This window comes from Pezoporus wallicus, unplaced genomic scaffold (genome assembly GCF_028554395.1).
Source record: "Pezoporus wallicus isolate ANWC-B61680 ecotype Strahan unplaced genomic scaffold, APGP_CSIRO_Pwel_v1 contig_11311, whole genome shotgun sequence".
Lineage (NCBI taxonomy): Eukaryota > Metazoa > Chordata > Aves > Psittaciformes > Psittacidae > Pezoporus > Pezoporus wallicus.
In genome coordinates, this window is record NW_026641806.1 from 30,693 (window position 1) to 46,432 (window position 15,740).

At 55.2% G+C, this 15,740-nt stretch overlaps 1 protein-coding gene across 2 annotated transcripts; it reads left to right on the plus strand.

Annotated features, from left to right (window-relative positions):
* The first annotated feature begins 1,245 nt into the window (after positions 1 to 1,245).
* Positions 1,246 to 13,242, plus strand: DPF2 (double PHD fingers 2). Of its 2 annotated transcripts, XM_057425378.1 has the most exons (12): positions 1,246 to 1,350; positions 3,519 to 3,679; positions 3,766 to 3,873; positions 5,377 to 5,540; positions 7,047 to 7,139; positions 7,631 to 7,709; positions 8,509 to 8,550; positions 10,340 to 10,477; positions 10,682 to 10,810; positions 10,891 to 11,003; positions 11,790 to 11,871; positions 13,083 to 13,242. In XM_057425378.1, exons 1-12 carry the CDS (start codon positions 1,319 to 1,321, stop codon positions 13,157 to 13,159), a joined length of 1,218 nt encoding a protein of 405 aa, XP_057281361.1. In that variant the 5' UTR covers positions 1,246 to 1,318; the 3' UTR covers positions 13,160 to 13,242. The 2 variants fall into 2 exon arrangements, with proteins under 2 accessions (XP_057281361.1, XP_057281362.1); XM_057425379.1 differs by lacking the exon at positions 8,509 to 8,550.
* The last annotated feature ends 2,498 nt before the right edge of the window (positions 13,243 to 15,740 follow it).

A 15,740-nucleotide genomic window follows, 5' to 3' on the forward strand; every position in this document is an offset into this window, starting at 1 on the left:
GGAATGCCATGGCTCAGTCAATGGGGGACTCACTGATTGGGAATGGGGAATGTGAGCACTGGGGGGTGTTGGGGTATGAGGACACTGGGAGCAATGGGGACACTGGGAGCGCTTGGATAATCCCAGGTGAAATAACCCCTAATTTCCCAGCAAACAGGGAAAAATGACCTTGGGAAGTGGGAGTGAGCAGGAAAACCCCACAGGAATCCCCCCTGTTCCTGGGGCTGCATCCCATGGGATGAGGTTTGGGATCTCAGGGTAATTCCGGTTTGCTGGGAAAGGAAAAGAGCCCCAAAACTTGGGGTTTCCACATGGATGTGTAGGGATAAGGATGGGTTCCCACGAGGAACCTCTATGGGGAGGGGCGGAGATTTGACATTGAGGACCCCCCAACCCCACCTTCATCCATCCCTCATTCCATCCTCATCCTCTTCCCAGCATCCTTCATCCTCCTCTTCACCGTCATCCTCCTCCTCCTTCCTCCCTTCACCTCCATCCTCATCCCCTCCCCATTCCCTCCGGATTTTCCCCTTAATTTCCCGCCCATTTCCCACCACCCCCTCCTCATTTCCCGCTGCCCCCCCATTTCCTGCCACACCCCCCCCATTTCCCACCACACCCCATTTCCCGCCACTCCCCCCCATTTCCCGCCACTCCCCCCCATTTCCCACCACACACCCCCCTCATTTCCCGCAGCTCCCCCCTATTTCCCGCCACTCTCCCCCCATTTCCCACCACCCCCCCATTTCCCGCCACTTCCCCCCCATTTCCCACCACCCCTCATTTCCTGCCACTCCCATTTCCCACCACACGCCCCCATTTCCCGCCACTCCCCCCCATTTTCCGCCACCCCCATTTCCCGCCACCCTCCCCCCCATTTCCCGCCACACTCCCCCCCCATTTCCCACCACTCTCCCCCCATTTCCCGCCACCCCCCCTCATTTTCCGCCTCCCCTACCCATTTCCCGTCACCCCCATTTCCCGCCACACCCCCCCATTTCCCGCTACACGCCCCCCTCATTTCCCGCCACTCCCCCCTATTTCCCGCCACACGCCCCCCTCATTTCCCGCCACTCCCCCCTATTTCCCGCCACACGCCCCCCTCATTTCCCGCCACCCCCCTCATTTCCCGCCACCCCCCATTTTCCTCCTCCCCCACCCATTTCCCGTCACCCCCATTTCCCGCCACTCCCCCTCCCTCAATTTCCCGCCATCCCCCTCCCGCCGCGCACGCGCCACCCGCTCCCTCCCCGCCTCCCCTCTGCCGCCAGCCGCGCATGCGCGCTGGGCGGCGCCGGGCCGTGGCGGCGGAGGCAAGATGGCGGCGGTGGTACAGAATGTGGTCAAGCTGTGAGTGCGGCGCCCGACGGGTGTCGTGTTCCCCCCCCCGGGGCAGGGAATGGTTCGGTCCAGCGCTGAAAACGGGGCTCCCCCACCTCCCGCACCCCGCATGTGCCGCGGGCGGGACCAAGTGCGCGGCGGGGTTGGGGGGGTGCCGGGGGGGGGAGCGGTCATTGTTCGGGGTGAACTTTGCTGAGGTAAAACATGGGGGGCCGTGAGGGGAGACCTCAAAATGGGGCCGTGAGGGGGGGTATGGACGGGGAGGGGTGTGCTGTGGAGGTAAGGGGGGAATTGTCCCTCTATATCCCGGTGGAAGGGTCCTGTACAGGCCATGGGGGGGAATTGTCCCTTTATCCCTGTGGAAAGGTCCTATACAGGCCATGGGGGGAATTGTCCCTTTATATCCCTATGGAAGGGGCCTATACAGGCCATAGGGGGGAATTGTCCCTTTATATCCCGGTGGAAGGGGCCTATAGAGGCCATGGGGGGGGGAATTATTCCTTTATATCCCTATGGAAGAGGCCTATACAGGCCATGGGGGGGAATTGTCCCTTTATATTCCTATGGAAGGGGCCTATAGAGGCCATGGAGGGGAATTATCCCTTTATATCCCTATGGAAGGGGTCTATGCAGGCCATGGGGAGGGGGGCATTATCCCTTTATCCCTGTGGAAAGGTCCTATACAGGCCATGGGGGGGAATTATCCCTTTATATTCCTATGGAAGGGGCCTATAGAAGCCATGGGGGGGAATTATCCCTTTATATCCCTATGGAAGGGTCCTATAGAGGCCATGGGGAGGAATTATCCCTTTATATCCCTATGGAAGGGTCCTATAGAGGGCATGGGGGGGAATTATCCCTTTATATTCCTATGGAAGGGGCCTATAGAGGGCATGGGGGGGAATTGTCCCTTTATATCCCTATGGAAGGGGCCTATACAGGGCATGGGGGGGAATTGGAAGGGGCCTATACAGGGCATGGGGGGGAATTGTCCCTTTATATCCCTATGGAAGGGGCCTATAGAGGCCATGGAGGGGAATTATCCCTTTATATCCCTATGGAAGGGGTCTATAGAGGCCATGGGGGGGAGTTATCCCTTTATATCCCTATGGAAGGGGCCTATAGAGGCCATGGAGGGGAATTATCCCTTTATATCCCTATGGAAGGGGCCTATAGAGGCCATGGGGGGGAATTATCCCTTTATCCCTGTGGAAGGGTCCTATACAGGCCATGGTGGGGGGAATTGTCCCATTATATCTTGGTGGAAGGGTCCTGTAGAGGACATGGGGGGGAATTATCCCTTTATATTCCTATGGAAGGGACCTATAGAAGCCATGGGGGGGGGGGAATTATCCTTTTTATCCCTGTGGAAAGGTCCTATACAGGCCATGGGGGGGAATTATCCCTTCATATCCCTATGGAAGGGGCCTATAGAGGCCGGGGGGTTGTGGTGTGTGTGTGAGTTATCCCTTTATATCCCTGTGGAATGGTCCTATAGAGGCCATGGGGGGGAATTATCCCTTTATATCCCTGTGGAAGAGTCCTATAGAGGTCAAGGAAAAGGTTATCCCTATACATTCCAGTAAAGTATCCTATTGGGAGGGGGGTATTATCCCTTTATATCTCTATGAGAGGGTCCTATAGAGGCCAAGAGAGGAGGTTCATCCCCATATATCCCCGTGGGAGCATCCTACGTATCCCATGGGATGCATTTGTTCCCATAAGAGTGGGAATTTCCCCCTGTATGTTTGGGAAGGGGGGGGGATGTGGGGTGTCCTAAAGGGCTACAAGGAACCTGGAGAGTGGCTTTGGACAAGGGATGCAGGGATGGGATGAGGAGAAACAGCTCCCATGTGGAAGAGGGAAGGAGTCAGATGGGATCTTGGGAGGAAGAGCTTCATTGGGAGGGTGGTGGGACACTGGCATGGGGTGAATGGAGGAGCTGCCCCATTCCCAGCAGTGCTCCAGGCCCAGCTTGGATGGGGCTTGGAGCATCCTGCTCCAGTGGAAGGTATCCCTGGATGAGCTTTAAGCCCCCTTCCAACCCAAACCATTCCCATTGCGCTTCCTTTAGGGTGGGTTTGGGTGGGCGCAGACACATCCCAGGGCTGGGAATGGGGTCGGGAATGGGGTCAGGAATGGGGTTGGGACTGAGCTCTCCGTGCCGTGCCCTGCAGGCTGGGGGAGCAGTACTACCGCGATGCCATGGAGCAGTGCCACAACTACAACGCGCGGCTCTGCGCCGAGCGCAGCGTCCGCCTCCCCTTCCTCGACTCCCAAACCGGCGTGGCCCAGAGCAACTGCTACATCTGGATGGAGAAACGGCACCGTGGGCCCGGTACGTGGGAGCGGGGCTGGGAATGGGAATGTCATGGCCTCGGATCGTGGACTCACAACGGGCCGGGTTTGGGGTTTGGGTTCCAGGTTTAGCCGCCGGGCAGCTCTACTCCTACCCCGCGCGGCGCTGGAGGAAGAAACGCCGCGCTCACCCGCCAGAGGACCCGCGCCTCTCCTTCCCCTCCATCAAACCAGGTACCTCCCGCGCCAGCCCAGGCCTCTGCTTCCCCATGGGCCTCATCTCCATGGGTTCCTCGTGTCCCTCACCTCCATGGGCCTCTTGTGGTGGTTCTTCGTGTTCCTCACCTCCATGGGCCTCTTGTGGTGGTTCCTCGTGTCCCTCACCTCCATGGGCCTCTTGTGGTGGTTCTTCGTGTTCCTCACCTCCATGGGCCTCCTGTGGTGGTTCTTCGTCTCCCTCACCTCCGTGGGCCTCTGTGGTTCCTTGTGTTCCTCTTGTGGTGGTTCCTCGTGTTCCTCACCTCCATGGGCCTCTTGTGGTGGTTCTTCATCTCCCTCACCTCCATGGGCCTCTGTGGTTCCTTGTGTTCCTCTTATGGTGGTTCCTCACATTCCTCACCTCCATGGTCCTCTATGGTTCCTGTTCCTTACGTTCCTCTTGTGGTGGTTCCTCATGTCCCTCACCTCCCTGTTCCTTTGTGGTTCCTCATGTTCCTCTTGTGGTGGTTCCTCACATTCCTCACCTCCCCATTCCTTTGTGGTTCCTTATGTTCCTCTTGTGGTGGTTCCTCATCTCCATGGTCCTCTTGTGGTGGTTCCTCGTGTCCCTCACCTCCATGGTCCTCTATGGTTCCTGATGTTCCTCTTGTGGTTCCTCACAGACCTCACTTCCAGGTTCCTCTTGTGGTCATTCCTCACATTCCTCACCTCCATGGTCCTCTATGGTTCCTTATGTTCCTCTTGTGGTTCCTCATGTCCCTCACCACCCCATTCCTTTGTGGTTCCTTACGTTCCTTTTGTGGTGGTTCCTCACGTCCCTCATCTCCATGGTCCTCTTGTGGCGGTTCCTCTTCATTCCTGATGGTAGAGCCCATGAAGGGCTGTTGGGTTTTGGGTTCCTCAGGGCACGACCACCAAAGGTCTCACCAGGAGCAGCTGAATGATTCCTCATGGGCTTTGGATCCCTTGGCTCCTGGATGATGCCCACAAAGGGGGAATCGAGGTGGCATCAAGCTGGAGGGGCTGGACACAGAGGCCAAAGGGTGATGGAGACCCCTCCATTGGGTTTTAAGGCTCAGGTTGGATCCCATCACTTCCTAAACTCCTAATGGAGCTGAGGTGGGGCTGGATCCAAGCGTAGCCATGGATAATGGGAGCAACATTGGGAATAGGGACGTTCTCCTGTTGGGTTGTGAGGTTCAGGTTGGATCCCATCACCTCCTGAACCCCTGATGGAGCCCAGCTGGAGCGGGATCTTCTCTTAGTCATAGCCTTGGTCAATGGTTTCCATCTGGAGCAGTTTTAAGGTGGGTCATGGAAGCCTGGAATGATTTGGCTTGGCTGGAACCTTTAAAGCTCATCCAGCTCCAACCACCATGGGCAAGGCCACCTTCCATAGAACAGCTTGCTCTGAGCCCCATCCAACCTGCCCTTTGAGCGCTGCCAGGGCTGGGAGATAGGGGGGGTGTTCTCCGTGGTATCCCACCGGATTCCGGCTGATCCCGGCTTTCCCTGCAGACACGGAGCAGAGCCTGAAGAAGGACGGGCTCCTGGCCCAGGATGGCAGCAGCCTGGAAGCGCTGCTCCGCACCGAGCCGCTGGAGAAGCGGAGCCTCCCGGACCCGCGCCTGGATGACGACAGCCTGGGCGAGTTCCCGGTCACCAACAGCCGCGCGCGGAAGGTGCCGCTTCCCGGCGCTGGGAATGGGGTGGGATTGGGGTGGGGGGGGGGGCAGGGTGCAGGGAACGGGGATTCTGGGCCCAAAGTTCAGGGAAAGGGGGATTCTGGTCCCAAAATTCAGGGGGAAGAGGGATTCTGGTCCGAAAATTCAGGGAAAAGGGGATTTTAGTCCAAAAACCTAGGGAAAGGGGGATTCTGGTCCTGAAAATTGAGGGATTCTGTTCCCAGAATTCATGGGAAGAGGGATTCTCTTCCGAAAATTCAGGGAAAAGGGGATTTTGGTCCAAAAACCTAGGGAAAAGGGGATTCTGGTCCTGAAAATTGAGGGATTCTGTTCCCAGAATTCATGGGAAGAGGGATTCTCTTCTGAAAATTCAGGGAAAAGGGGATTTTGGTCCAAAAATCTAGGGAAAGGGGGATTCTGCTTCCAAAATTCATGGGAAGAGGTTTTCTAGTCCAAAAATTCAGGGAAAAGGGGATTTTGGTCCCAAAAACCAGGAAAAGGGGGACTCTGTTCCCAAAATTCAGGGAGAGATAGATTCTGGTCTGAAAATTCAGGGAAAAGGGGATTTTGGTCCGAAATCCAGGGAAAGGGGGATTCTGGTCCTGAAAATTGAGGGATTCTGGTCCCAAAATTCATGGGAAGAGGGATTCTAGTCCAAAGATTCAGGGAAAAGGGGATTTTAGTCCAAAAATCTAGGGAAAGGGGGTTTCTGTTCCCAAAATTCAGGGAGAGAGACATTCTGGTCTGAAAATTCAGGGAAAAGGGGATTTTGGTCCAAAAACCTAGGGAAGGGGGGATTCTGTTCCCAAAATTCATGGGAAGAGGGATTCTCCTCTGAAAATTCAGGGAAAAGGGGATTTTGGTCCAAAAACCTAGGGAAAGGGGGATTCTGGTCCTGAAATTCAGGAAGGGGGGATTCTAGGCACAGAATTCAGGGAAACGGAGATTCTGGTCCGAAAATTCAGGGAAAGGGGGATTCTGGTCCTGAAATTCAAGGAACGAGGGATTTTGGGCCCAGAATTTAGGGAAAGGGAGATTCCAGCATCAGAATTAAAGGGAAAGGAAATTTCCAGTCCTGAAAACCATAGGGATGCAGATTCCGCTGATGCTTTGGCCTTTTCCTGTTGCAGTTCCCTCCCAGAGGATTTAATCCCAAGGGAATGTTATTAATGGACGTTGGGATTCAGAAGTTCCCCTTTTCCCTTCGAAGCCACGCGTGGGACTTAAATCCCATCACGATCCATGGGGTGGGAAGCGCTTGGTTTAGCGGCTCCAGCCCAGCCTGGTACGGATCATGCCAGGCTGGAGGCCACCACCACCAAATCCCACTTTTCCCATCCCAGTGCTCCCAAGGGATTTTGGTTTTTCCCACTGATCACTTCCGCAGGCGTTGGAATGGATTTGGCTGCCGGGCCCATGCTGGAGTATCCCAGATCCCACTTTCCCCCCCCCTTTCCCCTCAATCCCAAGGGGTTATCCGCAATGTCCTCTCCTCTTTCCTAGCGGATCCTGGAGCCGGATGATTTCCTGGATGATTTGGATGATGAAGACTATGAGGAGGATACGCCAAAGCGACGAGGGAAGGGGAAGGCCAAGGTGGGCTTGGGCTGGATCCCGGCCTTTTGGTGGCAATTCCAGTGAATCCAAGCCTTTGCCGATGCCAAAGCAGCCCCGACACCACCCAGGGCTCCTCTGCGCCCGTGTTTTGAGGGAAAACTTTGGGATGTGCTCGAGCCTGTGGGTGGGATAAGGGGAAAAACCCCCTTGGATTGGGATAACTCGTGTCCCTCTGCCACTAAGGAATGTTGGGCATGGAAAACCCACTTCCAACGCCCTGGAATCCACCTGGTTAGGGGGGTGTTGGTGCTCCTGCCCCTTCCCAAAGTGTGGCAGAGTCACTGAGGATCCCAAGGGATACTTTGTGTTCCACGCACACCCGGTGGCAATTCCCGACTATTCCCACTGTGTGGCAGTGTCGGATCACGCCTTGTCCGTGTCCTCAATCCAGGAGCTTTTTGGGGCGCAAGTTTCCCTCAAATTTGGCTTGTTCCCACTTTTTCCCCTCTTCCTCCCCCCCCCCACCCCAGGGCAAAGGCGTCAGTGGGGCTCGGAAGAAGCTGGATGCGGCGATCTTGGAAGACCGGGATAAACCCTACGCTTGCGACAGTGAGTACGGAACGCCAGGAGTGCTCTTTGGGGGGGGGGAATCCATTGGGGTTTCCATTGGGATTTGGGATTGAAATCCCCAAAACCCAGGGAATTTGACACATCCTGGGGGGAGGGCGTTTTTAGACCCCTCGGACTCTCCATTCTTTGGTGGGTGGAGATGGCTGGAGTTTTCCCACCGGGAATGCCGGCATCTCGCCCCCACTGAAGGGCTGTGCATGGAAAAATGAGGATAAACCTCTCCTGGTGTTGCAAACAGCCCTGGAAAGGTGGGAAGCAGCCCCCCCCTGCCCCCTACGCTGGCTTCCCACTGGGATCCGTGTCCCTCAACCCGGTCTGGAGCCGGCTCAGATCCCGTTATCCCACCCTTGGCCTCTCATCCCTCCTTAAAGCCACTTCCCAAGGTTGTAGCTGTGAAACGCAATGCTCCCGCTCTGGTTCGAATCCCTCCTCAGCTCCAGGGGTGGGAATTCGCTTCCCAGTCCCACTCCTCCGCGAGCCCAAGCTTCCCAATGCTTCCTCAAGAGGAACTGGGTGGGAAAACTAAGGAATTTAATAGGGAAAGCAGCAAACCCAAGGGGCAAGTGAGGCTTTGGAATGCCCTTTCTGTCTTCTTCCTCCTGTCCTGCATGAGCTGCCACCTCCTTCTTCCCCTCACCCCCACCCCACCCCTCCTTTCCCTAAGCCTGATCCTGAAGAGTTGTGTTTTTCCTGCCTTTTTTTTTCCCCTGTTGGAAGCATGGCCTGGGGTGCGTGTGTGCGTGTGGGGTGTTCTCACGACTCTCTTTCTGTGTTTCAGATAGTTACAAACAAAAGCATTCCTTGAAACCTCCCGACCGAGGTAGTCACTCTCTGTCTGCTTTTATACTTCCTGCCTTTCCTATTCCCAACGATTCCCCTCCAAAATCAGGGATTTCTCCCCCCTTTCAACCTCACTGCACCCTATGGGGAAAGGGGGAGGGAAGGACACAGCGGAAGCCAAAGGCCACCACCGACCTCGCTGCTCCTCTCCTGACCCTTTTCCAGCAGGGAAGAGCGGGCGTGCGTGCTGGCACGAGAGGGAAAACAAAGATGAATCCCTCTCCTGCTGCGGGGCTGGGAGGGAAAACACGGAGTATCCACAAAAGCCATCCCGGCTCCTGGATCCCGGGATGCGCCGCGGCCTTTGAAGAGCTGCCAACGTCTTTAGTGCTGCTTCTCTTGCCCAAAATAACACCCGGTTCCTACTTAAAAGAAGCTCCCAAAACGGCTCCGGGATGTGGGATATTGGGGGCTTGGAAAGCCGGGAATGGCCGTGGCGACGGCTCCCTTTTTCTCATGGAGAGGTTGGAAAGATCCCGGTTTGTGTTCGCATTCCTGCCTGGATTTGGGGGTCGGAAAAGAGTCACTTTTAAGCTGCAGGGGGTTGGGAAGGAGCCGCCTCCTGCCAGCTCCGGGTGGCTGCTCCGGGCCCTGACCCAGCCGTGCCCCTGCTCGGCTCCGGAGCCTTGGAATTCCATGTAATAAGGTTGTAATTGCTGGGTCTGGGCTGCTTTTGGCCTCCTCTGCGGCATTCCAGACCTGCCCATGCGGACTTCTCCCTGGAGACAGCGAGTATCCAGCAGATCCCTTTGCCCCAAGGGGATTTGATCCCCAAAATCCAACGCTGCTGCTTCCATGGGGCTCCAGCCTCATTCCCGGCTGGTTCCCATTAGTTTGGGAGCCCTTTTCCAGGCTTCAAACAGGCCTGGAAGTGGATCCAGAAAGGTTGGGATGTTACAGAAAAGCTCCAAGCTTGGGGAATCTCATCCCGAAGTGACCTTTTCCCTGGTTTTCCCGGATGCCATGATGGAAATCTGTTGCTAAATCTGCTCCTAAATCCCGCTCTGGCTTTTTCCAGAGGGATTTCAACCCAATCCCATCCTCGTGCCGGCTGTGGAAAGCCGGCTCCGGCTCCGTGGTCTTCCTGCCTGAGCCTCTCCAGGCTGGGAATTGGGTTTTGGAGCCTCCCAGTTCCCAAAACAGCCCTGGAAAACCGGTATTGGCAACTTAGGAGCCTATTCCCTGGTCAGGAAGGTGCTTCCCAATCCATGGATGCTCAGAGCTTTCCCTAAGGAAGCTCCTTCCGCAAGGAACGGGGTGGAATGTGCACAATTCCTGGTGTGGTTTCCCAAGCCACGTTTGGAGGAGCCGAGTGGATCCAGGAGGGAGCAGAGCTGGGATGTTCCCTTGGATTCCCAAAAAATGGAAGTTTCCCCTTCCTTCACCTTGGAATCTGCTTTAGGAGATGGGGTTTGGGGTGAGAAATGCACCCGGGGAGCCTCATTCCAAGCAGGGTTTTCCCACTTGGATTGATCCTGGTGTGGCTTCGCTCCCAAACACCCACTAAATCCAGCGGGATGCGCAGCGGAGGCTTCTCCAGCCCCGATCCGGAGCTTCCACCCCCAACCCCTTTCCTTAGGGAATTCCGAGGTGGATATTAATACCTCCCAAGTGCTTTTTGGGGGCTGAACGGGAGCAGCTCCCGGTGCTCAAAGCCTGGAGACAGGACCAGGGTGGTGGGGGGGGGGGGGTGCCGGATGAATTGGGATCTATGGGAATACCGCTCCCTGCCGGATTCGGCTCTGATTCCTTCCCGGTTCTATCCCTAGTCTGCGGGAAGCGGTACAAGAACCGGCCGGGATTGAGCTACCACTACGCTCATTCCCACCTGGCTGAGGAGGAAGGTGACGACAAGGACGACTCGCAGCCCCCGACTCCCGTCTCCCAGCGATCCGAGGAGCAGAAATGTAAGGAAAACGCCCCTTTCCCTGCCTAAATCCCAAGGGAAAGCTGCCAAATCCCTTGTGCCAGCGCTGGGAGCGAGCGGCATCCCCATCCCGATCGGCATCACCCCAAGCGCTCGGATGTGGTGGTGCCGAAGCGTTTTCCCGTTGTCCCAAGTGGAAATCCGTTGTGCTGACTCCGGTATTCCCACTTTTTTTTTATCCCAGCTAAAAAAGGTCCGGACGGTTTGGCTCTGCCCAACAACTACTGCGATTTCTGCTTGGGAGATTCCAAGATCAACAAGAAAACGGGACAACCGGAGGAGCTGGTGTCATGCTCCGACTGCGGGCGCTCAGGTAGGGCTGGAAAGGGCACGGATCCGGGCGGGAGCTTGGGAAAGGTTGGGAATTCCTGATGCCGAGTCGCCTTCCCGTAGGACACCCGTCCTGCCTCCAGTTCACGCCGGTGATGATGGCAGCCGTGAAGACCTATCGCTGGCAGTGCATCGAGTGCAAGTGCTGCAACATCTGCGGCACCTCCGAGAACGACGTGAGGCCCGGGAATGCCGCCGGGAGAGTGGGAATACAGCTTGGGAACAGTGGGAATGACTCCGCAGGGACAGTGGGAATAACCCCCCTGCAGGGACAGGGGCCTAAACCCTGGGGACAGTGGGGATAATCCCCTGGGGATAGCAGGAGTGCCACTGGGAGAGTGGGAATCACCCCCTTTGGGACAGTGGGAATGAGCCCCCAGGGATAATGGGAATGCCAACCTGGGACAGTGAGAATGACCTCTGGGGATAGGGGGAATAACCCTCTGGGAATAGCAGGAATACCAACTGGGGACAGTGGGAATGAACCTCAAGACAGTCTGGATAATCCCTAGGGACAACAGGAATAATCCCCAGGGACAATGGGAATACTGGCCTGGGACAGTGGGAATAATGCCCCCCCCCCCCCGGGAAAATGGGAATACTGACCTGGGACAGTGGGAATAATCCCCCCCCCCCCAGGACAATGGGAATAACCCCCTGAAAGAGCAGGAAGAGCTCCTGGGACAATGGAAGTAACCCCCGAAACAAAGGGAATACCCCCAGGGACAATGGGAATAACCCCCTGGAACAGCTGGAATAACTCCCAGGACAATGGGAGTGCCCCCAAAATAAAGGGAATACCCCCCCCCAAACCAATGGGAGAGTCTTGCTGGAGGGATCTTTGGGCTTCAGGTCTGGGGTCGCTGCCAATCCCAAGGGATCCTTGTCCCTTCCCTGTTGTCTTCATCCGAAGCCACATGGAATCATCCCGATATTCCCACTTTTCCCCTGCTTTGGCTCAGGATCAGCTGCTGTTCTGCGACGACTGCGACCGCGGGTACCACATGTACTGCCTGACCCCCCCCATGTCGGAGCCTCCCGAGGGTGAGTGCCGCTTCCCGATGGAATTCCCATTCTGGAATGGGGAAACCACTGGGAATTCAGTGCAGGTTTCCCACCTGCTTCTGCCCATGGCTCTGGGAGGGGAGCCAGGGACTTGTCCCATGCCACGGGCTTCAGCATTCCAGCTCTTCCCATTATTCCTTCTCTGCTCTGCTGGAGGAAAGCTTTTCCAGCAGGGAGGGAAGCCTTGGGATGGGAAGGATGGATTTGGAGATGGGAGAGATGGATTTTGGGATGGGAGAGATGGATTTTGGAGGTGGAGGAGTGGATTTTGGGGTGGGAAGGATGGATTTTGGGGTGGGAGAGATGGATTTTGGGGTGGGAAGGATGGATTTTGGGATGGGAGAGATGGATTTTGGGATGGGAGAGATGGATTTTGGAGGTGGAGGAGTGGATTTTGGGGTGGGAAGGATGGATTTTGGGGTGGGAAGGATGGATTTTGGGGTGGGAAAGAATCAATTTTGCGGTCGGGAAAGATGGATTTTGGAGGTGGAAGAGTGGATTTTGGGGTGGGAAGGATGGATTTTGGGGTGGGAGAGATGGATTTTGGGGTGGGAGAGATGGATTTTGGGGTGGGAAGGATGGATTTTGGAGGTGGGAGAGATGGATTTTGGGGGAGAAGGATGGATTTTGGGGGTGGGAAGGATGGATTTTGGGGTGGGAAGGATGGATTTTGGGGGTGGGGAGGATGGATTTTGGGGTGGGAAGCATGGATTTTGGGGTGAGGAGGATGGATTTTGGAGGTGGAAGAGTGGATTTTGGGGTGGGAAGGATGGATTTTGGGGGTGGGAAGGATGGATTTTGGGGTGGGAAGGATGGATTTTGGAGGTGGGAAGGATGGATTTTGGAGGTGGAAGAGTGGATTTTGGGGTGGGAAAATCCACCCCTTCCATCCCAAGATCTCCTTATGGGCTGGTGAAGCCAAGCAGGATCATTCCTCCTCCTCCTTCTCTTCCTCCCCTCTTGGTCTTGTGCTGACTCAGGGCTTCCAAGCAGAAATTCCCTGCTAGTGTTCCCATCAGGAGACCTGATGATCCCTCAGGGATCATTAATCCCCCCAGGATTAATGATCAACCCCTCCTCTGGCCACCTTCCCAGGAAGGTTAAAGGAGGAAGGTTGGAAGGTTCATTCCCGAGGGGTTCCTTCCCAATGGGAATGCTCCCACCTCACCCTCGGGTCCATCTATCCACAGGGAGCTGGAGCTGCCACTTGTGTCTGGATCTGCTGAAGGAAAAAGCCTCCATCTACCAGAACCAGAACAATTCCTGATCCCGCTCCGGCAGGATGCGCTTCCCGGTGCCCCCGTTCCATGCGATTCCCTCTTGGTTTGGGGTCTTTTCCTCTTTCATTTCCCCCCCCCCCCCCCCCCTTTTTTAAACCTTCCCTTTAGTTTTCGGTTCATTTGGATTTATTCCTCTCAATCCCTTGGGAAGGGGCTCGGGATTGATGGGATTTTCCCCCATGAGGCTTTATCTCCCCCCTCACAGCCCCACAGGACACGACCCATGGTGACATCCCCCCATCCCTATGGAGCCCATTGCTGCACATGGCACGGGGCTGCCTTTCCCATCACCATTCCCGGCTTTCCAGCCCCATCCCTGCCCCACAGCGTTCCAGACCCTTCCCGTCCCCCTTTCCTTAGGGACACATCAAGTCCCTGCACATGCAGGGCTGGGGGGGGGGGGGGGGGGGGGCTGTTTGTGCAGTTTTGGGCTTTTTTGGTTCATTTTGGGGCTTTTTTGTGCAGTTTGGGGATTTTTTTTTTGTTAAATTTGGGGGGTTTGGTTAGACTTTGAGGTTTTCGTTAAATTTGGGGGTTTTTGTTCAGTTTGGCTTATTTTTTTGTTAAATTGGGGGGCTTTTTAAGATTTGGGGGGGATTTTGTTCAGTGTCAGGGCTTTGTTAAAATTGGGGGGATTTGGTTAATTTTGGGGGGATTTTGGAAGGTTTTGACAACTTTGGGGTGGGTTCATTTTGGGGGCTTTTTATTCGGTTTTGGGTTTTGTGGGTTTCTTAGGTTTGGGGCTTTTTTGTTCAGTTTGGAGGGGATTGTTACATTTTGGGTGGTTCAGTTTTGGGGTTTTTTGTTAAATTTGGGGGGGTTTATTAGATTTTGTATTTTTTGTTCCGTTTGGGGGTATTTTTCGTTCGGTTTGGGGATTTTTTGTTCGGTTTTGGGGTTTCTTGGTTAAACTTCTTGGGGGTTTGGTTAAATTTGGGGCGTTTTGTTCAGTTTGGGGGGGGTGTTCAGTTTTAGGGTTTTATGTTCAGGTTTTGGTGGGGTTTGTTCACTTTTGACCATTTTGGAGCCCTCAGTGTTTCGTTTCCTGCTTTATTTTCCCCTTTCCCCCTCATTTTTCCCACCACCACCCCCCCCCCAGACGAGGCCTTAGACCCCCAACCCCCACCATGGGGCAGAACCCCTGGACCTGGAGTGTTCGGTGCCCCCCACCCCCCCCCATCACACAGGGTTTGTTCTGGGGCTTGAGCCGGGGGGGGGGGGGGTGAGAAGCCGCTTTCAGCCCCAAACCACTGTGGGGACACCCCAAACCTCCCCCCAACCCCCCCCCCCCAAGGGTCCCATTGACTGAATGTGCCTGGTTTTTGTAAGAATCAACTTAAAAACACCTACCTCCGACACCCCCCCACCCCCCCCCCACTGCCCACACCCCAATTCCAGCCCCCCTGGAACCCCCCAGCAGAGAGGAGCCAGTCGGGATGGGGGAGAGAACCCCCCAGAACCAGCCCCGGGAGCAGGAAAAGGGGCTCAAAGGGATGAAAATAGCCCCCCAAAATGACTGAAATAGCCCTAGAAATGGCTGAAATAGCCCCAGAATGAGCAAAATAGCCCCAAAATTGACTGAAATAACCTAAAAATGACTGAAATAGCCCCTGGATTGACTGAAATAGCTAAGAAATGGGCAAAATAGCCCCTAGATTGACCAAAGTAGCCCCCCAAAATGACTGAAATAGCCACCAAATGACTGAAATAGTCCCTGAAATTACTGAAATAGCCCCAAAATAACCCCTAAAAGGACTGAAATAGTATGAGGAATGATTGAAATGGCCCCAAAATTGAGTAAAATAGCCCCCAAAGTTCCTGAAATAGGCCCAAAATGACCAGAATAGCCCTGAAGTGGCCCCAAAAAGACAACTAGCCCCCAGATGGCTGAAATTGTCCTTAAAATGAGTGAAATTGCCCCAAATCTGCTCAGATTTAACTCAAATCCTCTGACAGTGGCTCCTCTCCCCCCACCCCACGCGTGATGCAGCTCCTGGTGACAACCAACGCATTTGGTGATGTCTGAAGGTGATCTGGTGACATCCAACAGTGTCCCAGTGACGTCCAGCCATGGTTTGGTGACATCCAGCAGCATCCCAGTGACGTCCAACCATGGTTTGGTGACATCCAACAGCGTCCCAGTGACGTCCAACCATGGCTTGGTGACGTCCAACCATGGCTTGGTGACGTCCAACCATGGCTTGGTGACATCCAAGTGTTCCGGTGACGTCCAGCCATGGTTTGGTGACATCCAACAGCGTTCCGGTGACGTCCAACCATGGTTTGGTGACATCCAACAGCGTTCCGGTGACATCCAGCAGTGTTTCGGTGATGTCCAACCATGGTTTGGTGACATCCAGCAGCATCCCAGTGACGTCCAACCATGGTTTGGTGACATCCAGTCGCACTCCGGTGATGTCCAACTATGGTTTGGGGACATCCAGCAGTGTTTCAGTGATGTTCAACCATGGTTTGATGACATCCAACAGCGTTCCAGTGACGTCTAAACATGGTTTGGTGACATCCAACAGCATTCCGGTGACGTCCAACCATGGTTTGGTGACACCC

Excerpts from the sequence above, each read along its gene's own strand:
- DPF2 (XM_057425378.1), top strand. The coding sequence starts at position 1,319 with ATGGCGGCGGTGGTACAGAATGTGGTCAAGCT. Across the intron at positions 3,680-3,765 it reads GAAACGGCACCGTGGGCCCG|GTTTAGCCGCCGGGCAGCTC; the intron begins GTACGTGGGAGC and ends TTTGGGTTCCAG. Across the intron at positions 11,004-11,789 it reads GCGGCACCTCCGAGAACGAC|GATCAGCTGCTGTTCTGCGA; the intron begins GTGAGGCCCGGG and ends GCTTTGGCTCAG.